The following is a 24,615-nucleotide window of genomic DNA, read 5'->3' as shown; positions in this document are numbered from 1 at the left end:
GAAGAATTTTATTATACTGTTTCTGATAAAGTGTTCTACAGATGTCTGTTAGGTAGAGTCAATTTAGTGTTGCTTAAGTTTACTAGTTCCAAGTTCACTTTATGCCCATCTGTTTTATCAACTGTTGTTAAGTAGGGTATCATCTGAGACTATTATTGTTGAATTATCTATTTCTCCTTTCAACACTGTCAGTTTTTGCTTCATATATTTTGGACCTTCAGTTCAGTTCAGTCGCTCAGTAGTGTCCAACTCTTTGAGACCCCATGAATCACAGCATACCAGGCCTCCCTGTCCATCACCAACTCCCGGAGTCCACTCAGACTCACGTCCATCGAGTCAGTGATGCCATCCAGCCATCTCATCCTCTGTCATCCCCTTCTCCTCCTGCCCCCAATCCCTCCCAGCATCAGACTCTTTGCCAATGAGTCAATTCTTTGCATCAGGTGGCCAAAGTACTGGAGTTTCAGCTTTAGCATCATTCCTTCCAAAGAACACCCAGGGCTGATCTCCTTCAGAATGGACTGGTTGGATCTCCTTGCAGTCCAAGGGACTCTCAAGAGTCTTCTCCAACACCACAGATCAAAAGCATCAATTCTTCGGCGCTCAGCCTTCTTCACAGTCCAACTCTCACATCCATACATGACCACAGGAAAAACCATAGCCTTGACTAGACGGACCTTTGTTGGCAAAGTAATGTCTCTGCTTTTCAATATGCCATCCAGGTTGGTCGTAACTTTCCTTCCAAGGAGTAAGCGTCTTTTAATTTCATGGCTGCAGTCACCATCTGCAGTGATTTTGGAGCCCCAAAATAAAGTCTGACACTGTTTCCACTGTTTCCCCATCTATTTCCCATGAAGTGATGGGACCGGATGCCATGATCTTCGTCTTCTGAACGTTGAGCTTTAAGCCAACTTTTTCACTCTCCTCTTTCACTTTCATCAAGAGGCTTTTGAGATCCTCTTCACTTTCTGCCATAAGGGTGAAAGTGAGGTTATTGATATTTGAGGTTATTGATATTTCTCCTGGCAGTCTTGATTCCAGCTTGTGTTTCTTCCAGTCCAGCGTTTCTCATGATGTACTCTACATATAAGTTAAATAAACAGGGTGACAATGTACAGCCTTAACGTACTCCTTTTCCTATTTGGAACCAGTTTGTTGTTCCCATGTCCAGTTCTAACTGTTGCTTCCTGACCTGCATACAGATTTCTCAAGAGGCAGGTCAGATGGTCTGGTATTCCCATCTCTTTCAGAATTTTCCACAGTTTATTGTGATCCACACAGTCAGAGGGATTGGCATAGTCAATAAAGCAGAAAATAGATGTTTTTCTGGAACTCTCTTGCTATTTCCAAGATCCAGCAGATGTTGGCAATTTAATCTCTGTTTCCTCTGCCTTTTCTAAAACCAGCTTGAACATCAGGAAGTTCACGGTTCACGTATTGCTGAAGTCTGGCTTGGAGAATTTTGAGCATTACTTTACTAGCGTGTGAGATGAGTGCAATTGTGTGGTAGTTTGAGCATTCTTTGGCATTGCCTTTCTTTGGGATTGGAATGAAAACTGACCTTTTCCAGTCCTGTGGCCACTGCTGAGTTTTCCAAATTTGCTGGCATATTGAGTGCAGCACTTTCACAGCATCATCTTTCAGGATATAGATACATATATGATAATTGTTTTGTTTTCCTGGGCATTGATATCTATTATCATCATGAACCATCCTCCTTTGTTTCTAATAATGAACTTTGTTTTAAAGTTTATTTTACCTGCTGTTAGTATAGCCACTCAAGCTCCACTTTGGGTTCTATTTGCATGGTATATTCCACCCCCCTCACCCATACTTTCAGTTTTAACCTGTTTGTGTCTTTAAATACAAAATGTGTCTCTTGTAGACTAGGTATATTTGAATCATGTTTTTGCTTTTCTAAAATCTGATGTCAATCTCTGCCTTCTCATTGAAGTGTTTAGTCCATTTGCATTAAATGTAACTACTGATAAGGTAGGATTTATTTCTGCCATTATGCTATTTCTTTCTGAGTCATCACCAGCAATATTTTCAGCATTGCTATAGTTGATTTCTAATATCAGTCTGTTAGTGGTGATTTATTAGACTTTGTCTACTAAGTTCCTGAAAATTCTTCCAGCTTCCACCCATTTCCTAGTCTCAAAGATGCTTCCACATAGGTATGTGTAGTAGCAGAACCCATTTCCAGGTAACGAAACATAGACATTAGTTTCTATGCTGCATAACTACTGTAAATTTTTAGCATTGGTAAGATGAAGGACACTATCCTCTTGATGGCCATCAGCTAGAGGGCTGCTCTCAGCTCCTACAGACTAGTCACAGTTCCTTGCCATTGGTCCTCTCATAGGATGTCTCACAACATGGCAGCTTAGCTTTTCAAAGCCAGGAGGAAATCCATCTGACTTCTACTTCTCTTTTAGAATGCCCTGCTGATTATGTAAGGCCCACCTAGGATAATGACCCTTTTAAGTCAAAGTTAACTGATTAGGTACTTTAGTTACATACACAAAAACCCTTTGCCTTTGTCATATAATGTAACCTAAGCCATGGCATAATATCCCTCATTTTCACAGGTCCTGCCCATTCTCAAGAGTAAAGGATTATATACAGGTAGCACTGGACATCACCATGGACACCAGCAGATGGTCAATACTGAAATCAGATTGATTATATTCTTTGAACCCAAAGATGGAGAAGCTCTATACAGTCAGCAAAAATAAGACTGGGAGCTGACTGTGGCTCAGACCATGAACTCTTTATTGTAAAATTCAGACTTAAATTGAAGTAAGTAGAGAAAACCACTAGACGATTCAGGTATGACCTAAATCAAATCCCTTACCATTATATAGTGGAAGTGAGAAATAGATTCAGATTAGATATGATGGACAGAGTGCCTGAAGAAATATGGATAGAGGTTTGTAACATTGTATAGGAGGCAGGGATCAAGACAATCCCCAAGAAAAAGAAATGCAAAAAGGCAAAATGGTTGTCTGAGGAGTCCTTACAAAGAACTGTGAAAAAAGAGAAGCAAAAGGCAAAGGAGAAAAAAAAAAAATATATATATATACCATTTGAATGAAGAGTCCCAAAGAAGAGCAAGGAGAGATAAGACTTCCTCAGTGATCAATGCAAAGAAATAGAGGAAAACAACAAAATGGGAAAGACTGGAGATCTCTTCAAGAAAATTAGAGATACCAAGGGAACATTTCATGCAAAGATGGGCTCATTAAAGGACAGAAATGAGATGGACTTAACAGAAGCAGAAGATATTAAGAAGAGTTGGCAAGAATACACAGAACTATAAAAAAGATCTTTATGACCCAGATAATCACAATGGTGTGATCATTCACCTCGAGCCAGACATCCTGGAATGTGAAGTCAAGTGGGCCTTAGGAAGCATTACTACGAACAAAGGGAGTGGAGGTGATGGAATTCCAGTTGAGCTATTTCAAATTCTAAAATATGATGCTGTGAAAGTGCTGCACTCAATATGCCAGCAAATTTGGAAAAGTCAGCAGTGGCCACAGGACTGGAAAAGGTCAATTTTCATTCCAATCCCAAAGAAAGGCAATGCCAAAGAATGTTCAAACTACCGCACAATTGCATTCATCTCACATGCTAGTAAAATAATGCTCAAAATTCTCCAAGCCAGGCTTCAGCAATACGTGAACCGTGAACTTCCAGATGTTCAAGCTGGTTTTAGAAAAGGCAGAGGAACCAGAGATCAAATTGCCAACATCTGCTGGATCATGGAAAAAGCAAGAGAGTTCGAGAAAAACATCTATTTTCTGCTTTATTGACTATGCCAATCCCTCTGACTGTGTGATAACAACAAATTGTGGGAAAATTCTTCAAGAGATGGGAATACCAGACCACCTGACCTGCCTCCTGAGAAATCTGTATGCAGGTCAGGAAGCAACATTTAGAACCAGACATGGAACAACAGATTGGTTCCAAATAGGGAAAGGAGTAGGTCAAGGCTGCACATTGTCACCCTGTTTATTTAACTTATACGCAGAGTACATCATGAGAAATGCTAGGCTGAATGAAGCACAAGCTGGAATCAAGATTGCCAGGAGAAATATCAATAACCTCAAATATGCAGATGACACTGCCCTTATGGCAAAAAGTGAAGAGGAACTGAAGAGCCTCTTGATTAAAATTAAAGAGGAGAGCAAAAAGTTGGCTTAAAACTCAACATTCAGAAAACTAAGATCATAACATCTGGTTTCATTATTTCATGGCAAATAGATGTGGAAACAATGGAAAGTGAGAGACTTTCTTTTATTGGGCTCCAAAATCATGGCAGATGGTGACTGCAGCTATGAAATAAAGACGCTTGCTCCTTGGATGAAAAGTTATGACCAACCTAGACAGCATATGTAAAAGCAGAGACATTACTTTGCCAATAAAGGTCCGTCTAGTCAAAGCTATGGTTTTTCCAGTAGGCATGTATGCATGTGAGAGTTGGACTATAAAGACAGCTGAGCACCGAAGAACTGGTGCTTTTGAATGGTGGTGTTGGAGAAGACTCTTGAGAGTCTCTTGGACTGCAAGGAGATCCAACCAGTCAGTCGTAAATGAAATCAGTCCTGAATATTCATCGGAAGGACTGATGCTGAAGGTGAAACTCCCAATACTTTGGCCACATGATGCGAAAAACTGACTCATTTGAAAAGACCATGATGCTGGGAAAGACTGAAGGTGGGAGAAGAGGACAACAGAGGATGAGATGAATGGATGGCATCACTGACTCAATGGACATGAGTTTGAGGAAACTCCGGGAGTTGGTGATGGGCAGGGAGGCCTAGCGTGCTGTGGTCCATGGGGTTGCAAAGAGTCAGGCACAAATGAGTAACTGAAGTGAACTGAAATGAGAACTGGAGGTCGTCTTAGCAATCTGCCCACTTAGTTACACTATAGTTACATCCTTTAAACATCCTTTTGTCATAAAAGTAAATAACTGTTACATCATTCTTCAACTCTCCTCCCACCTTTGGTTTAGTCTTATATGCATGTATTTATGTATGTTTGTATTAGTCTGTATGAAAATAATGTTCAGCAGAAGGTTGAACATCTTTTTGCGGAAGGTTCCTCAGTCTATGTTTGATTTCATAAAATCTGTCCTCTAGTAGATTCCTCAGGATGGTTTAATGGGTGGAGAATTTCCTAAGTTCTTTTATTTGATAGACAGTTTGGATAGATATTAAATCCTTGGCTCGCACTTTCTTTCACTGAATTTTCTATACTTGTTCATGTATTTTAATTTTGTTTGGAGTTTAAAGTTTTCTTCTACTTCAGTTCTTTTTTGGGAAGAGTCTTCCTCAGTTGTCTGTTTGACATTTTATTTCTTGATTCCAGCATTAGTTCTCTATGGGTTTTACTTTTCTCTCCTTCATTTTGCAATATGGTGTCATTTAAAAAGATTTCTAGGTTAGTGACACTAGTTTCTCCTTTCTGTTGGTTGTTTCAGCTAGCCTCTTTGGCTAGAATCATATCTGGGTCTGTTTGCTTGCCATGGATTCTTCTGGTGGTGAGAGAGTAGGGCAGGAAAAATTACGGTCTGGTCCTATGATTTGTTGCTTTTTCTCTTTTTACTCTGTTACTTTGCACATTTGCTATTCTCTGTCTTTAAGCAACAGTGAGAGTTTGGTTTTGGATAAAAATGTAGTTGTGGAGTTATTGCATATATTTTTGGAAGGAGATTTTTAGGAGGCTGCTTACCATATACCCACCACTGACTTCAGCTGCTTTGCTTTAAAAAATCCTCTTAATATACTGTCTTTTCAAACAACAAAGAAATGTGAAAACATACAGGCATGCCTGTTTTACCATGCTTTGCTTTATTGTGCTTCTCAGATATTGCCTTTTTTAAAAAATTTTTTACAAAGTGACAATTTGTGGCAATCTTGCATTCTTAAATAATGGTTAGTATTTTTCAGCAATAAAGTATTTTAAAGTTAAGGTATGTACATTTTTTAGACATAATGCTATTGCACACTTTAAATAGTGTAAACATAACTTTTACACACAGTGGAAACCAAAAATTTGTGAGACTCACTTTATTAGGATATTCACTTTACTGCAGTGGTCTGGATCCTAATTTCCAACATCTCTGAGGTATGTCTGCAAATGATTTTCGATTTGTGATTACTTGAAATTATTAGGTTTTGACTACATTTATAAATAGATTGCTTACAGGAGGCTAGATTTCCTATAAATTTAATTACAAGAGTTGTTTAATTCCTTAGGTAGGGTTTAACTTGTAACTGTTAGCAGTTTGCCAGACATCTGAAATACATAATAGAATATATTAAATGCATAAATGAAATTTAAAATGTTTATAGACATTTAATTATGTAGGCCTTTAAATCAAACTGACAGCTTAAGGGACATTTAGTTAGCTTGACTTGAGTAGATTAAACATTTATTAAAAGAAAATAATTTTTTTAGAGAAAACTTTCTAGATTTATAAATATACAAATGAAGTTGAAACTCCAATACTTTGGCCATCTGATGTAAAGAGACTGAATGTTGGGAAAGACTGAGGGCAGGAGGAGAAGGGTGAGAGAGAATGAGATGGTTGGATAACATCATCATCTCAATGGACAGGAGTCTGAGCAAACTCTGGGAGATAGTGAGGGACAGGGAGCCTGGAACTCTGCAGTCTATGGGGTCGAAAAGAGTCGGACATGACTTAGTGACAGAACAACAACAATGAAGTATGTCTGTGGAATAGCAAGACCTGCCTAAGTCCAGAAGTACAAGAAGCAATAGGGCATAAGTCTGGGTAAGAATAAGGAGATAAGATATGAGTGGTCTTGGTGATTAGCTACACTCTAATTTCATTTCTAAAACTTACCGCTTCTCTCAAACACATCACGATGTTTCACACCTCATTTACTCTTTTAGGCACAGAGGAATATCAGTTCAGTTCAGTTCAGTTGCTCAGTTGTGTCCCACTCTTTGCAACCCCATGAAGTGCAGCATGCCAGGCTTCCCTGTCCATCACCAACACCTGGAGTTTGCCCAAACTCATGTCCATTGAGTCGGGTGTCGCCATCCAACCCAGGCATATAAGGAAGAATAATACAAAGTTCCTAACCTCATGGACTTCAACTACAGAAAAGAGACAATTTAAAACAAACAAAAAATACATAATTTAAAATAGTGGCAAAGCCATGAGGATTTAAAAAAAAGGAGGATAAAGGATGACAGTGATAGGGAACGATGTTACTGGAACTGTATTCAGGGAAGGCTCCTCCTAGGTTGTGATATTTAATCAGAGATTTGAATGAAGTCAGAGAAAGACATTCAAAGGAAGAGAATTTCAGATGGAAGGTCTATGCTATGCTATGCTATGCTAAGTCACTTCAGCCGTGTCTGACTCTGTGCGACCCCACAGAGGGCAGCCCACCAGGCTCCCCTGTCCCTGGGATTCTCCAGGCAAGAACACTGGAGTGGGCCGCCACCTCCTTCTCCAATGCATGAAAGTGAAAAGTGAAAGTGAAGTCGCTCAGTCGTGTCCGACTCTTAGCGACCCCATGGACTACAGCCTAACAGGCTCCTCCATCCATGGGATTTTCCAGGCAAGAGTACTGGAGTGGGGTGCCATTGCGTTCTCCGAAGGTCTAGTGAATTGTAAAAGCCTTGACGTGGGAACAAGCTTAGTGGGTTCATGGTACAACAAGGAGGCGACTGTGGCAAAAGAGAGTGAAAGTAAAGTCAGAAAGACAGTTGAGGGTAAATTATAGGAGACTGGTGGGTCATGGCACAAAATCTGGATTTTATTATGAATGCAAAAGCAAGGTGTTGAAATGTACTATTTGGCCTGCTTAGACTGCCTTTCTCCTCCTCGGTTATCTGGCTAACTTCCACTTGTCTTTCAAAATCAGCATCATCTCCTGTGGGACATATTTCTTAGCTCTCCAGAAAACATCAATCACCTCCTTCTGTGTGCTACCTCTGAGCAATAACGAATGACTGAACTGTGTGTGTGTTTCATTTCATTGTAGAGTAGCTCCAGCATTTAATGTAGTAGTAGGTGCTAAGGGAAGGTTCCATAAAGGAAAACCACCCATTCAACGGTGCAAACCTTGACTTCTCTGGACCAATTCAGGTGCCATTCACACGGAGGCGCATGGGAACGGTTGCCCTGGGAGGTCGGCTGCAACCTTCCCCCACCTCGCTCTTGCCACCTGAAGCCAAGAAGGCCTCTCAGGACAGCCAGCCTCCCACTGTCAGGGGCCTGCTGTTTTCCCTCAGCACATCTATTCCCGCGTCCTTTCTGGGTCCTGTGGTGGGATTTCGGATGGGGTGACCTTCGGGCTTAGCGTGTCTGCATCCACACTTTGGGCAAACGGTCCCCTGGCCCAGTCAAGGCACCTTCTGAACAACGGGACGTAAAGTCGCGACGTCCACTGGCCTAGAGAGTCCAGCTCCTGCCGCGCCTCCGTGCTTCCGCGACACACCCTTCGTCCCGCAGTCGCCCTCACGGCCCCCCGCCCCACTCACCTAGGATGCGAGTGACCCCCAAGGTCAGCTTCTCCAGGTGCGGCTTGCTGCTGCCCAGCAGCGGGGGCGACGTCTCCTCCATGTCTCGCGTCCCGGCTCCGCGTGCGGCCGAGGAAGGGGTGGGGACCCGGCGAGGGAGCGGGGCGGGCCGGAGGGCCGGACACCGCCCGGGAGGCGCGGCCGTCAAGTTCGCGGCATGCCGGGACTTGTAGTGCTCGGCGCCTGAGAGGGCTGCAGGACGGAGATGAGGGGCCCGGGCTGCTCCGGCGGTAGTAGTTCCCCGAAGCGTTTGTTCCCGCTGCCCCGGCGGGTGCTCCACACCACGTCGCCGGGACCCAGCGACCCCTCCGGCCGGACCGTCCCGCCCCGCCGGGGCCGGCCGCGCAAGCGGGGGCGGGCCTCTGTGTCGTGTGGCCAATCCGGACCGGGCCTGGGGGCCGGGGCGGGGCGGCCCCGGCGCGACGCCCCGAGTGGCGGTTGTTTCAAGATGGCGGACGTGGCGGGCCCCTCCCGCCCGGGCGCGGCGGCGTTCTGGAGCCGGGACTGTATCCTTTGCCCGCTTGACAGGGGGCGCCGGCGCCTTTCCCGGGGCGAGCGGTCGCGAGGGACTCGGAGCGGAAGGGAGAAGCTCGCTGCGGACCTCGGGGGCGGGGCCGTGCAGTCGGGCCGCCGGGCAGTCCCCTTGCTTGGGTATTAGGTGGCAGAGAGCCTGCACTGTTTCTCCAGGCTGGAGTTCTAGGTGTGGGGACTCGACCCAAGCTGTTTCCCTGCCGTCCTTGGCGGTGAGCTCCGGAAAGACGACCTAGAGTCGGGGGCTGGAAGGGCCCCAATGCCTGAGGCGACCTGCGGCCGGCCGGGTCTGTGAGGAGTGAGCTTCTGGAGGAGGGCACGGTGTTGGGTGGTCCAGGAGCTTTTCGTCTTGGTTTAGAAGTATCCCTGGCCTGCACTGTTAGGAGCAAGTCAGGACCTCGTCGGACTTCGAAGGCCTGGCAGTGACGATGTATTTTCATACTTAGATCTTCAGAGAATCGTAGGACTTGGTTTCACAGGGACGTGATCTGGTGATGCTGATGATGCTGATGATGGAATCAGATGCGATGCAGATTTTAGGGCCTGGGAGGAGTGTGATTTGTATGTAGGTTGCGGGTCACCGCTAGCAGGGTTGAATCAGTTCTTGGATAGTTCTGTGGTAGAGAAGCGCTGGCGCTTTTACCCTTGGAGTAATGAGATGTTTGACAAAACTGGTTCTTTTGCCTGCGTTAGGTGCACTGTTCCAGATTGATCTTTGGTCCCTTGCTTCATGTTCCAGGAGAGTTACCTGAAAGGAGGGCGTTCCGTGTGTTGGATGCCCACAGAGGCAAGCCTTTTTGTCTGTTTGCTAGGATTGGCCATAGCATTGTTAGAGGCATTGCTGTTAACTTCTCCTGAATCGTTCTTTGCAGGTTCTACTTAGCTAGTCAGTAAAACTCAAGAAGTTATATTATCAATTCCGCTTGTTGGATTACTAGGATTAAAGTGTCATGCCTTGGAGAGTGGGGCATTTTTGGATTTCTTGCTGCTGAGTGTTTGGTGTTATGGACTTTCTAAGCATTATTGCCATTTGTGTGTAAGAGGTTGGAGACCATCAAGTGAAATTGTGATCCTACACTGTGGATAAAAAGCACACTAATACACTATGCAAATTAAATATTTTTTTCTTTACCTGTCAGGAGAATATGTGCATCGGGAGCAGCTGGACTGAATTGGGAAGTCAGGAAATTGGGATGAGTCTTTCTCGTGAAACATTGCCTCTGCAATGTTAGAATTTTGTGATAGAGATATATGAAACATATTAACTTATAATGTTCTTCAGTGTAATCATTTTCATAACCATCTATGTGGCTTTTGTTATTATTCCTTAAATTTCTGTATAACCAATGCTATTGTGCTGATATGAAATGTATAAGGATATTGTTCTGATATATAATAGAATGTATGTGGGTGTGGATAGGGGATACAGTCTGTTGCACTGGGTATGATTAAGTTAATAGGTATGTAAACAGAATCTATGCTCTTGGTCTTAGCAGCCTTGTACTCAATTGTTTATATAGTCATATTACTCTGTATTTCATATAGATGTCATATAGCCTTCCTTTTCTCTTGCATTCTCCCTTACTCTAAAAATTAATGTAAAATACTCATCTTTGCTGTGAAAGTGAGGAGTTGAAGTTATTTCAGGAAAATGGTGGTGATTACATTCTGTAGAAATTCAGATGTTTGAAAGGAGTTTCAAGGTTACCAGTATCACCTGTTTCCCCTCCCTATTGCATGTAATGACCAATTAATATCCAGCCTCAAATATTTTCATGTTATATCTGTAGGACTTAAAAGCATGTCAGATGTGAATTTGTTCCTGAATCTTTGCTAAAAAACATAATTATGAATCATTTAATTTAGTTATGTGTCTTTTGATCTTCTTGTAAAAAAATTTTTTTATTGGAATGTCTTTTGATCTTGATCTCTTTTCTCAATACACTGATGACTTCCCAGACCACCCCTGAAGTACCTATAGTTAGAACTTTCTATAGAAAAAGGCCAAAAAGTATATTTATCTGTAATCTGGTATTCTTTTCACACTATTCAGAGATTTTTAGTGCCTTACCTAAGCAATTGGAGAAGTATGATTGAGAGATTTCCCATTCCTAAATGTTTCTGTCATGTGAGGATAGGTCATCTGTGACTGAAGGTCACCTTTTCATATTGTTGTTTTTATGAGTTGTGTATCTCCTGCACAGTATGATTCAGCAATGCTGTTTTGCACAAGGTATTTCTTTATACCCAATGTGTAAACAGTGATATGCCATGTTGTCATTTTATGGCTTAAATCTACAAGTGAAATATACCCCTTTGGCCCTAAACTGCTTTCCTTCTTCATTATAGCTGTTGGTAATATCAAAAGAAATTAATATTTCTTCAGTATCTAAATTTGATTGCTGAAGTGCACTCAAGTGTATTATCTTTAACAGTATTATAAACCTGATATTAACAAATATGAACTATAAAGGACCTGGTCAAAGCATTGCAGTAGCTATAATCTCTGCCACTGAGTTTTCAGTTAAATAGAGACTTTATGTTGATGTTAAAATAATGTCAGTTCAGTTCTGTCGCTCAGTTGTGTCTGACTCTTTGTGACCCCATGGACTGCAGCATGCAAGGCCTCCCTGTCCGTCACCAACTCCTAGAGTTTACTCAAACTCATGTCCATTGAGTTGGTGATGCCATCCAACCATCTCATCCTCTGTCATTCCCTTCTCCTCCCGCCTTCAATCTTTCCCAGCATCAGGGTCTTTTCAAATGAGTCAGTTCTTAGCGTCAGGTGGCCAAAGTATTGGAGTTTCAGCTTTGGCATCAGTCCTTCCAAAGAATATTCAGGACTGATTTCCTTTAGGATGGACTGGTTGGATCTCCTTGCTGTCCAAAGGACTCTCAAGAGTCTTCTCCAACACCACCATTCAAAAGCATCAATTCTTCAGCATTCAGCCATCTTTATAGTCCAACTCTCACATCCATACGTGACTACTGGAAAAACCATATATGTCAGGAAAATCATTATGGTTAGTAATGATGATACACATGTTGCTGATAAGTGATTCACTCTCACAAGGTTATCGCAGAATGGGAAGTACCAAGTTTATTTTCTTCACATCATATTGCTCTAGGATCAGATCAGATCAGATCAGTTGCTCAGTCGTGTCCGACTCTTTGCGACCTCATGAATCGCAGCACACCAGGCCTCCCTGTCCATCACCAACTCCCGGAGTTCACTCAGGCTCACGTCCATCGAGTCACTGATGCCATCCAGCCATCTCATCCTCTGTCGTCCCCTTCTCCTCCTGCCCCCAATCCCTCCCAGCATCAGGGTCTTTTCCAATGAGTCAACTCTTCACATGAGGTGGCCAAAGTACTGGAGTTTCAGCTTTAGCATCATTCCTTCCAAAGAAATCCCAGGGCTGATCTCCTTCAGAATGGACTGGTTGGATCTCCTTGCAGTCCAAGGGACTCTCAAGAGTCTTCTCCAACACCACAGTTCAAAAGCATCAATTCTTCGGCACTCAGCCTTCTTCACAGTCCAACTCTCACATCCATACATGACCACAGGAAAAACCATAGGCTTGACTAGATGAACCTTTGTTGGCAAAGTAATGTCTCTGCTTTTGAATATGCTATCTAGGTTGGTCATAACTTTCCTTCCAAGGAGTAAGCGTCTTTTAATTTCATGGCTGCAGTCACCATCTGTAGTGTAGCTCTAGGATAGGTATATTTATTTCTCCCTACCATTTCTGGCTTGGGTTTCTGCTTGCCACTTTAATTTCTGAAACTTGGGCATTAAAGACTTTATAACTTGATGTACTTTTCCTATTGAGGCACTTCCAGATGAACCAAGTGGAACTAAGGTGACAGAACACAATAAGAGGTCCAAATTGTGTCTCTTCAACTTTCCTATGAAATATACATTTGTTGGGAATTGGTATTTGAAGAAGATAAATATTTGGGTTCTTAAAAATAATTGGATGAAGATAGATTACAAAAAATTAGAAAGTATGTGTTGGATGGAGGCAAGTTCAAATATATTTTGTCTTATTTATAAAAACTTTTGTTAAGATCAGTTTATTTAGTGGTCTTATATTTGAAAAAGAAATTTGGTGTAGCTGTAGCTGGTGGTGTTTGTTTGCATATTTTGAATAGGACAAAGAGAGAAAGACATTGAGAGTTGTTGGACAGTGCCTCATGGGATTAAATAAATACCAATTTCATTCATTCCTAGATGGTTTACTATGATCCAGGCATTCTTTGATCTTAGAGATACAACATTGAACAAAACAATGCAGATTCTCACTGGCTTGGTGCTTACATATTAGTGAAATGAAATTAGTTCATGAATAAGTAAAATAATATTTTATGATTATGGGTGCTATGGAGAAAAATAAAGGAGGAAGAGGGTAGCTGTTAATGTCATGGGGGTCTTTTGTGTTTTGATAACTGTTGCTTTGTAGTATTTTGAAACCAGGAATTGTGATGCCCCCAGCTTTGTTCTTCTTTCTCAAGATTGCTTTGACTAATTAAGGTCTTTTGTGGTTCCATACAAATTTTAAGATTGTTTGTTTTACAATATTTCTGTGAAAAATGACTTTGGAATTTTGCTTTGAATCTGTAGATTGCTTTATGGACATTTTAACAATATTTTAATTCATGAGCGTGAATTTCTTTCATTTTCCTTCAGTTTCTTTCATCAGTGTCTTAAACTTTTCAGCGTACAGGTCTCTCACCTCTTTGGTTAAATTTTCTAGATTTTTTTACTCTTTTTTTGATGCAGTGGTAAATTGGATTTTTTTCCCCCTAATTTGTCTTCCTGGTGGTTATTCTTGTATAAAAATATAACAGATTTTTATTTATTGATTTTGTATTCTGCAACTTCTGTTTATCAGCAATCTGAATTTGATTATTCCAGTAGTTTTTCAGTAGAATCTTTAGTGTTTTCTATATGTAATATCATGTCATCTGCAAATGCATGTTTGTCAAAGGCTTCTATGGTTTGTTTTTCTTAAAGAAATAGGAAGCAAAGTTATTAGCTTAGAATAAAGATGGGGGAAATGGTATCAGGTTTAAGAAGAGAAGAGAAAGTATAAAATATTTGATGAGCTTCTGAGTCAAGGTATGGCTAAGTAGGTCCCTCAGTGGCTGGTGCCTTCCAGCTATGAGCAGACTCCTTTGTGGATGGTCTAGAGAAGTGTGGTATGTTTTCCAGGACTCAGTTATGTCAGTCTTTCCATAGGTCATCCTTGGAGATGGAGAATATTCTGCAAATTCATCCCTATTTTATATTTTAACTGAGGACCCTGTCATATGGAGCGTGTCCTGGGTCATCTTGAATTTTTTCCCCTGGGTACTTTTTCCCATGTGTATATTTCCAACAGTGAATAATTAAACAGTAACTGAAGAGTCCCAGAGGATGTAAAAAAATGACTCTACTGCTAAAGAGTCTGCACAATTTCAGCTTGTAAAGCTTTTGTTTTGGATTAGGTATCAATGAATTTAGAAACGCTCTGCTCCAGTATTAGTTACAGTCAATTTCCTTGGACTAGTGGGGTCTAATTTTTGTTAGTTTACTTGTCTTATGTGCCTCCTGAAATTTTCTGTGTTCATCCCTGATGTCTGAGGGAGTTTAAAGTTTTTAGAGGCACTAGTTACCAGCCAAAGTCTTGAAGCTGTGATAGTGCATATGCCGCTGAGGAGAGCTGAACCACCTAGCAGGTCAGACAGTAAGCACCACCATTGTGTTCCTAAATTTCCTTCACGAGTCTAGGCATTTCCAGTCAGCATTCATTGAAAAGATTCCATTTCTAGAATTGGTTCTAAACTGAAAAATATTGGCTTTCTAACATGTTTTATCCACTGTTTTATTCCCATCTGCTCCCAGGAGGAAATAGTTAATAATTGATTTGTCTACAAATTTTGGAAAACAAAGTATTCATAAAGTAACAGAAAACTTTGGACTTTTCTAGGTCATTTGGAAAATAATTGTTTAGACACCTGCTTCCTGGATGTGTAATAGAAAGTTATCAAATGGTAGACATACCTGGATTTAAATCTAGTTCAGAATAAAATTTTATTTCTGAAAAGTAAACTTTATTATATTGGTTTCCTTTCTGTATCAGTGTTCGGCTCAGCTGGTAAAGAATCTGCCTGCGTTGCAGGAGACCTGGGTTTGATCCTTGGGTTGGCGGATCCCCTGGAGAGGGGAATGGCTACCTACTCCAGTATTCTGGCCTGGAGAATTCCATAGATTGTATAGTCCATGGGGTTGCAAAGAGTTGGACACAACTGAGTGACTTTCACTTTCACCCTTTCAAAATTTCTCCTTTTGAAATTCGAAATAGTTCTTTTTGTCTTAAATTTCTTCCACTTGTTAAATAGCAGGGCTTCTTGAGACATTTCATGAACGTACTGTGGAAGAATAAAAAATATTTTTGTGTTTGCATAATTGAGGTGCCCTTAAACAGTATTCTTCAAAGCTAAAACTCATTTTGAAATAACATATTCATGCCTCAGATAACTTGTCAGTTCACCAAAGATGAGCACAATGGAGCATTTAACTCCTTGTTTACAAAAGGAAAGAAAATGAAACTACAGCAGAATTTATAGTGTTGGGTATGTCATTTGGGAATAAGCATGGATAAAACTTTAATGGAACATGGCGTTCCAGCATTTTTACAAAGCAGATAGTTGTGAATATATAAAGATGAACTTTAAAAGATTATTAATTTTGCTACATTTATTTTCATTATATTACTTCCTAGTTTTGTTTTTAAAAGATAGTTACAAACTTCTAGCTCAAAAAAAATTGCAAATTATAGCAGAAGTATAGAACAACAGCATTTCGGTGTTGGATAATCTTTTCTAGTATTTTCCTTTATGTCTTCCTGCATAGTTTCTGATGAAGAACAATCAGTGGTGTATGTTCCAGGTATGATTTTCTATATTAATTTGGTAAACTTCCTTTGCTTCTTAAGAGTTAGAAGAAAATAAAACATTAGGACAAGTTTGTAGGTATAAGTAGATGCAGAACAGTTCATCAGAACATAATTTTTTTTCTTTTTTAATATTTGGTGTGACCCCATTAAGGTTTGAAATATTGCCTTAATTTAGGCTCTGGCTGGCAAGTCAGCTTTTGATGAATTTATAGAATATTTCGTTCATGGATTAAAGAGCAGCAGATTCTTTTCTTACTTTTCATATTCAAATAATAGTCTGAATTTTATATTTCAAAGAAAATGTATAAACTTCATGATGTAGGGTTTATGTAACAGACTGTAAAGTTTACTTATTGTTATGAGATGAGTTGTAAAACTGAACCATTGGAGGCACCCTAATTATGTGAAAATTCAGATTTTTAGTTTCCAGGAAGTTAAGGTATATATGGCATGTTGTAGTTTATTGGTTTTAATGTGATTTACAAATGTTCACATCCCCTTTAAAAAATATTTCAGTTGAATCTCTAATGCATTCAAAACACAGTCTTTTCATGACTCATTATTTATTAACAGAACTTTAAAATGAAGTTTATAAAGAGATTTGCCCATCCGGTACCATACAATAGAGGGTATCAAGGAAAAGTTTGCTAGGGGGAGGGTTTAAAAGAATGAAAAGATTTAATTTTGAAATCTTGTTTTGATGGAAATCCTTAGGAATTTCTACAGAAGGAAATATCAGGTCAAGACACAAGATGGTGAATCCAAAAGCTGATGTTAAACTCAAGACCTCCAGGGTGACTACTACTCCAGTCTCCATGGAGTATTTAAAAGGTGCAGGAGATTCAGTTGATGAACAGGTCAGTAATTTCCTTTTTTCTGTTTTTTTTTTTTTTCTTATTCTCCAATCTTTATAAATGCTGACCAGTAAGTCATTTTTCTGTGCTGGACAATAATTGATAGGTCAGTGTAGAAGAGCCCTTGAAAGAACATTAGATGATCTACAAGTATTTTGAAAAGATATAGAGGATTCAAGGATGCTTTATTAATATTTAGTATGAATATAAAGTATATATATTACTCAAAGCTTTTGTTCCAGAATGTCCAGGCTTACTTTAAACCTTAGTTGAGAAATGTTTATTGTCTTCATAAGTTTCAAAAATCTTACATCCTGATCTGTGTGGTGTTAGTAAATCAAATTGACAGCAGTTTTTTTTCTCTTACTAGGTATTCTTTATGATTTTTGTTCATGTAAATATTTTAGTTGATAAATAAGCCTTTGCATATAAGAAAATGTTTTGTTAAAATTAGCCTATATTACTATTATTATTTCCTTCACTTGTCAGATACTATCATGAAGACTTTATTTTTATTGCTCAGTCATTTATTTCTCCCTTGTCTGTCTTTGCCTCTCTAATAGTGTCTCTACATTCCATTGGTACGTGCTTTGTCTGGTTGGTTTACTTTGCATGTGTGCTAAGTCGCTTCAGTCGTGTCCGACTCCTTGCGACCCTGTGGACTGTAGCCTGCCAGGCTCCTCTGTCCATGGGATTCTCCAGCCAAGAATACACGAGTAGGTTGCCATTTTCTTCCCTGTTGTTTTACTTTATATTTTGTCTCCTCAACCAGAGGTTAAGCCAGGATTTGACAGTCTTGACTTGTAGGCATCTGCTTTTCCCTGTTTTGTGAGTCAAGTGTTACTGGAACACACCATTCCCTTAACATTCTTTTAATGTTATCTTACTGCTGCTTTCGTATTACAGTGTCAGAGGTGCTGTAAAGCTGTATGCCTGCAAAGACAAAATTATTTACTACTGAACTCTTTATAAAAAATGTTTTTCAATACCTGGTTTATGTTCTTGAGGAAATGTTCAGTGTCTAGTTTTGTTACTTATTTCTCTTGACCCTTGAACAACACAGGTGTTAGGGGTGTTGAACCCCATGCAGTCAAATATCTGCATGTAATTTTTGACTCCTCCAAAACTTCACTAGTAACTTATTGTTGAATGAAAGCTTTGCTGATAACATGGTTAACACATATTTTGAGTGTATATACACTCAATATACATGTATTGTATATTGAGTGTAGAATAGTGTAAAATATACCTGTATTTTACACATTCATGACACACCTAACTTTTTTCTTAATTTGTTTTTATATATTTCTTTAGGCTGTGTGGTTCATTTGCAAGCTTTTTCAAATTGTCTTTAATCTCCTACAAGTTTTCTAATATATTTATTGAAAAAATCTGCTTATAAATAGACCTGTGCAGTTCAGACTCATGTTGTTAAGGGTCAACTGTATCACATTTAGTTGTCTACAGGATTTAACTGTGATTAGCTCAAATCGTGCATGGGCTTCCCAGGTGGCTCAGTGGATAAAGAATCCGCCTACCAATGCATGAGATGCAGGAGATGTGGGTTCAGTCCCTGGGTTGGGAAGACCCCTGGAAGAGGAACTGGCAACCCACTCCATTATTCTTGCCTGGAAAATCTCATAAACAGAGGAGCCTGGCAGACTGAAGTCCATGGGGTCACAAAGAGTCAGACATGACTGAGCTCAAAAGGCCTGCTTATGTTGCTTATATCCCCAGTATATCCACTTCACAAAAGCTATTCCCCATTAATCTCAGCTCCTGACAACCGCTAATCTGCTTTTAATCCCTAAATATTTGTCTGTTCTGAATATTTCATATAAATGAAATAATGTACTGCGTGGTCTTTTGTGACTGGCTTCTTTCACTTCAAGGTTCATGTATGTTGTACATGAATCATTGCTTCATTCCTTTTTATGGCTCAGTGCATGTTTTGTTTAACCACCAGTTGAAGGACATTTGGATTGTTACACTTTTTGCCTAATATGAATATGCTCCATCAGCATTCATGTACAGATTTTTGTATGGATTTCTGTTTTCAATTTTCTTGGGTATATATATAGAAGTAGAATTGCTGGGGCATGTAGTAATTCTATGTTTAAGGTTTTGATGTACTGCCAAAGTAGCTATACTATTTTACATTCTACTAGCAATGTTTTGCTAGGAGTTGGACACGACTTACTGACTTCACTTTCACTTTTCACTTTCATGCATTGGAGAAGGAAATGGCAACCCACTCCAGTGTTCTTGCCTGGAGAATCTCAGGGACGGGGGAGCCTGGTGGGCTGCGGTCTGTGGAGTTGCACAGAGTCGGACATGACTGAATCAACTTAGCAGCAGCAGCAGCAGCAATGTTTCTGCTTTATTGACTATGCCAAAGTCTTTGACTGTGTGGATCACAATAAACTGTGGAAAATTCTGAAAGAGATGGGAATACCAGACCACCTGATCTGCCTCTTGACAAACCTGTATGCAGGTCAGGAAGCAACAGTTAAAACTGGACATGGAACAACAGACTGGTTCCAAATAGGAAAAGGAGTACGTCAAGGCTGTATATTGTCACCCTGCTTATTTAACTTATATGCAGAGTACATCATGAGAAATGCTGGACTGGAAGAAGCACAAGCTGGAATCAAGATTGCTGGGAGAAATATTGATAACCTCAGATATGCAGATGACACCACCCTTATGGCAGAAAGTGAAGAGGAACTAAAGAGCCTCTTGATGAAAGTGAAAGAGGAGAGTGAAAAAGTTGGCCTAAACCTCAACATTCAGAAAACGAAAATCATGGCATCTGGTCCCATCACTTAATGGAAATAGATGGGGAAACAGTGGAAACAGTGTCAGACTTTATTTTGGGGGGCTCTAAAATCACTGCAGATGGTGACTGCAGCCATGAAATTAAAAGATGCTTACTCCTTGGAAGGAAAGTTATGACCAACCTAGATAGAATATTGCAAAGCAGAGATATTACTTTGCCAACAAAGGTCCATCTAGTCAAGGCTATGGTTTTTCTAGTAGTCATGTATGGATGCGAGAGTTGGACTGTGAAGAAAGCTGAGCACTGAAGAATTGATGCTTTTGAACTGTGGTGTTGGAGAAGACTCTTGAGAGTCCCTTGGATTGCAAGGAGATCCAACCAGTCCATCCTAAAGGAGATCAGTCCTGGGTGTTCATTGGAAGGACTGATGCTGAAGCTGAAACTCCAGTACTTTGACCACCTCATGCGAAGAGTTGACTCATTGGCAAAGACTCTGATGCTGGGAGGGATTGGGGGCAGGAGGAGAAGGGGACGCCAGAGGATGAGATGGCTGGATGGCATCACCGACTCGATGGACATGAGTTTGAGTGAACTCCGGGAGTCGGTGATGGACAGGGAGGCCCGGCGTGCTGTGATTCATGGGGTCTCAAGAAGTTGGACACAACTGAGCGACTGAACTGAACTGAACTGAGCAATGTATGAGGGTTCTAGATTCTCCACATTCTCACCAACACTTTATATCCATCTTTTTTGTTTATAATTGTAGTGACTTTGAAGTGGTATCTCATGGTTTTGATTTGTATTTTCCTAATGGCCAGTAGTGGGCTTCCCTGGTAGCTCAGATGGTAAAGAATCCACCTGCAGTGCAGGAGACCCAGGTTCAATCCCTGGGTGGGGAAGATCCCTTGGATAAGGGAATGGCAACCCACTCCAGTATTGTTGCCTGGAGAATTCCATGGACAGAGGGGCCTCGCGGGCTACAGTCTATGGGGTTGCAAAGAGTCAGGTGCAGCTGAGTGACTAAACACACACACACACAGTGGCCAGTAATGATCATCTCTTTATGTGCTTCTTGGCCATTTGTATATGTTCTTTACAGAAATGTCTATTCAGATATTTTTCAGTTTGAGTTATTTGTCTTCTTATTGATGAGTTGTAAGAGTTCTTTATAAATTCCACCTCTGAGTCTCTTATCAGATACAGTATTTGCACATATTTTCTCCCATTCTGTGAGTTGTTTTTTCACTTTTTTATTGGTGTCCTTTGAAGCTTGAATGTTTTAAATTTTGATGAATTTCAACTTACCAATGCTTTTCTTTTATTGCCTGTGCTTTGCTGTCATGTCTAAGAAATCGTTACCTAAACCAAGGTCTCAAAGATTTATACCAATATCTAAGAGCTTTGTACTTTTAGATATTAATTTAAGTTTTGATCCATTTTGATTTAATTTCTGTAGATGGTGTGGGTAGTGACCCAGCTTTATTCTTGTGCATGTGGATTTCGTCTTGTCCCAGTATCATTTGTTGCAAAGACTATTTTTTCTTTGTCTTGCCACCCTTGTTGAAAAATCTTTTAACTATAAATGTAAGTGTTTATTTCTGTAATCTCAATTCTATTCCGTTGATCTGTATTTCTATTCTAATACCAATCCACTCTGTTTTAATATATTGTAGCTTGGCAGTAAGTCTTGGAATCAGAAAGTGTGAATAGTCCAAGTTCTTCTTTTTCAAGGTTGTTTTGCCTATAATGGGTCCTTTGCGTTTCCATAGGAATTATGGAATCAGCTTGCCAGTTTCTGCAGAAAGTCAACTTGGGATTTTGGTAGCAATTGTGTTGAATCTTTTAAAAAAAAAAAAGTTGAAAAATACAGTTGATGTACAATAATGTGTTAGTTTCAGGTATACATCACAGTGATTCAATTTTATATATATATGTGTTTATAATTATGTATGTGTGTGTATATATATATTTTTTCTTTTAAGATTCTTTTCCCTTATAGATTATTATAAAATATTGAGTCTAGTTCCCTGTGGTGTACAGTAGGTCCTTATTGGTTATCTGTTTTATATATAATACTCTGTATATGTTAATCCCATAAATTGAATGATTGGGAATCTTTTTTTTATTTTAACTTTTTATACAACTTTAAAGGTTACTTTCCATTTACAGTTACTACAAAATATCGGTTGTATTTCCCGTGCTGCACAGTACATGCCTGAGCCTTACACCCCATAGTTTGTGTCTCCTACTCTGCTACCCCTACCTTGTGTTGAATCTTTAGATCAGTTTGGCGAGTACTCTCAGCTTCATAATATTGTCTTCCAGACCTTGAATATGGTGTGTAAATTGTCTATTTATTTAAATCTTTAATTTCTTTCAGTGATGTTTTGTTGTTTTCAGTGTACATGCCAAATTTATTTTCAAGTTTTAAGTATTTTATACTTTGTGATGCTACTATTAATGAAATCATTTTCTTAATTTCATTTTTGGATTTTTGACTGCTAGTATATAGAAACATAGTTGATTTTTTATCCTGTAACCTTTCTAAATTAATTTATTTGTTCTAATCTAATAGCTTTTTGGTGATTTTCTTACAATTTCGTATGTACAAGATAGGAAATTATCTATTATGCCTATAATAGATATAATAGATATAAGCATAATTCAAATTATGCCATCTGTGAATAGAGATAGTTTTACATTTGCCTTTTCAGTTTGGATTTCTTTTATTCAGTTGTCTTGTAAAGAGATTTAAAAATGTGACAAACCTTTTTCCAAATCATTTTGTCATACTGATAGTCTTTTGGTTCAGTACCGATTATTGCGGGAACCATTCATTTCTGCTTTGAATTGCCATGATGCTGTTATAAATCAAGGAGATACTTAAGATTTCACTACAAGTCTGGCATCTGTGAGACGAGAAGGAAAGAAAGATTGACAGGGAAGAGCCTCAGACTTCCTTGCAGTCTGAGGTAATATATGAGAGATGAATTATTCTTCCCTTAGTATAGCATAGCATCTTATTTGGTAATCTCTATCTTTAATTTTGTGTTTATCATTCTGTTGTTTCTCTTTATCAGGGGTTGACAAACTATTTCTGTAAAAGGCCAGATGGTAAATGTTTAGCCTTTGTGAGACACATGGCCTCTGTCTTAATTATTTAATTCTGCCATGATAGTGTGGAAAGAGCCATATGTATGTCAGTGTATAAATGAATATGCATGGCTGTGTTTTAATAAACTCTTTTTTTCCAAAAATAAGCTTTGAACCAGATTTAGCTTGCAGTTGTAGTTTATCAACTGCTGTCCTATATGGTGTAAACATGTATTTGTTTTTAAACAGTGGTGGTGGTGGTTTAGTCACTAAGTTGTGTCCACCTCTTGCAACCCTGATGGACTGTGGCCCACCAGGCTTCTCTGTCCATGGGATTTTCCAGGCAAGAATACTGCAGTGGGTTGCCATTTCCTCCTCCAGGGGATCTTTCCCAATCCAAGGACTGAACCCGCATCTCCTGCATTGCAGGAGGTCTCTTTACTGACTGATCCACCAGGGAATCCCATAGTTTTGTGTATATTACCAACTTTTTATGAATGATCTCATATCATATTGTCTGATTTTTTTTATTCAGTGTTATGTTTCTGAGATTTATTTATGCTGCAAGTTGTCATATTTAATTTCTTTTCACTGATATTTCAATCAGGGTTTACTCAGTTATTTCAACTGAGAGTATGTTTAGTATATAAAAACTTGTTAGACTGGTGCTGGAGAACTGAAAGGCAAAAAAGGCACACTAAGTTACCATGTATGTAATAATGGCAAGACACAGCCACCATCTCTAGAGTTGGGAAAGCAGAACAAGCTGGAATTATTAAAACCTAGAAACTTGGAGGAGGGGCCACTTAGAGCTGAAACTTGGACCTATGATGATGGGGAACTAGCCTAAGGGGTATTGCTGTCTCCAAGGAGACATGACAAAGGCTGGTTCTGTGAGGCCTGGAAGAATTACCAACAGGAATCGGTTGTTCTTGCCAGGGTGAAGATCTCTGGCAGGGGTAATACTGACAGAAACAGAAAGCAATAGGAAGGAATGTGTCCTTTCTTCCTCTCAGAGCCTCTCCTTCTCCCTGTTGGTAGAGCTTAATAGAGAATGGGCTTCCCTGGTGGCTCAGATGGTAAAGAATCCGCCTGCAATGTGGGAGACCTGTGTTCAGTCCCTGGGTTGGCAAGATCCCCTGGAGGAGGGCATGGCAACCCACTCCAGTATTCTTGCCTGGAGATTTCCCATGGACAGGAGGGCCTGGCGGGCTGCAAGTCCATGGGCTCACAAAGAGCTGGACATGACTGAGCGACTAAGCACAGCTTAATAGAGAATCATGTGGCAAAGGAGAATTGAGGTTTCCAGAGCCTCAGCCTCACAAAGCAAAGCAGGGTAGGGTGGGTTTGAAGATGGATGAATGTCAACTAACAATCAGTAGCTGCAGAATTCCATTGTATAAATATACCACAGTTTAACTCTGGTTGACAAACATTTGTGTTTTCAGGTTTTTGCCTGAACACAATGCTGCTGAAGTTCTTGCCTATTTGCAAGGCTTTCTTTTTTTTTGTTTACTGAAAATCTCTTAATGGGTTTTCAGCAATTTTTCCCATTGCCAAATCCAGTGACTCCTTTTAATATTCTGTTTTTTGATTATTACCACTGTTAACCCCACATTCTTCTTAAAACTTTTTTCTCCTACAATATTGTATGCTTCCGATCCTCCTTTTGTCTTTTTAGTTACCAGTTTTAATTTATTTTCTTGGATTAGGAGTTGATTTTTAAAAATTAGTATTTTTTCTTATTTTAAGGAAAATTTTAAAACATAGAAAAATATAAAGAAAATAATAAAAATCTAAACATTATTGATAGCAACATATGGCTGAATTTTAAATTTTTATGTTT

At 39.7% G+C, this 24,615-nt stretch overlaps 2 protein-coding genes across 9 annotated transcripts in view; one reads left to right on the top strand and one right to left on the bottom strand.

The window, feature by feature from the left end:
* The window catches only part of TPGS2 (tubulin polyglutamylase complex subunit 2), a 66,037-nt gene extending 57,134 nt beyond the window's left edge, over positions 1 to 8,903 (bottom strand). The window contains exon 1 of one of the 2 annotated variants that reach the window (XM_027526143.1): positions 8,533 to 8,903. In XM_027526143.1, the coding sequence (XP_027381944.1) occupies positions 8,533 to 8,614 (82 nt within the window). In that variant the 5' untranslated portion in view covers positions 8,615 to 8,903. The remainder of the gene's footprint in view (positions 1 to 8,532) is intronic. The other variant, XM_027526144.1, reaches the window with a different exon arrangement.
* A 67-nt stretch (positions 8,904 to 8,970) lies between these two features.
* Positions 8,971 to 24,615, top strand: part of KIAA1328 (KIAA1328 ortholog) — a 421,290-nt gene continuing 405,645 nt past the window's right edge. The window contains exons 1-3 of one of the 7 annotated variants that reach the window (XM_027526136.1): positions 8,971 to 9,077; positions 16,001 to 16,036; positions 16,758 to 16,900. In XM_027526136.1, coding sequence (XP_027381937.1) covers positions 9,020 to 9,077; positions 16,001 to 16,036; positions 16,758 to 16,900 — 237 coding nt within the window. In that variant the 5' untranslated portion in view covers positions 8,971 to 9,019. The other 6 variants (XM_027526135.1, XM_027526140.1, XM_027526139.1 and 3 more) reach the window with 6 other exon arrangements.

The sequence above is a fragment of the Bos indicus x Bos taurus genome, chromosome 24 (genome assembly GCF_003369695.1).
Source record: "Bos indicus x Bos taurus breed Angus x Brahman F1 hybrid chromosome 24, Bos_hybrid_MaternalHap_v2.0, whole genome shotgun sequence".
Taxonomy (NCBI): Eukaryota; Metazoa; Chordata; class Mammalia; order Artiodactyla; family Bovidae; genus Bos; species Bos indicus x Bos taurus.
Note: the sequence above shows the minus strand (reverse complement) of the source record. Positions and strands in the feature narration are given on the sequence as shown.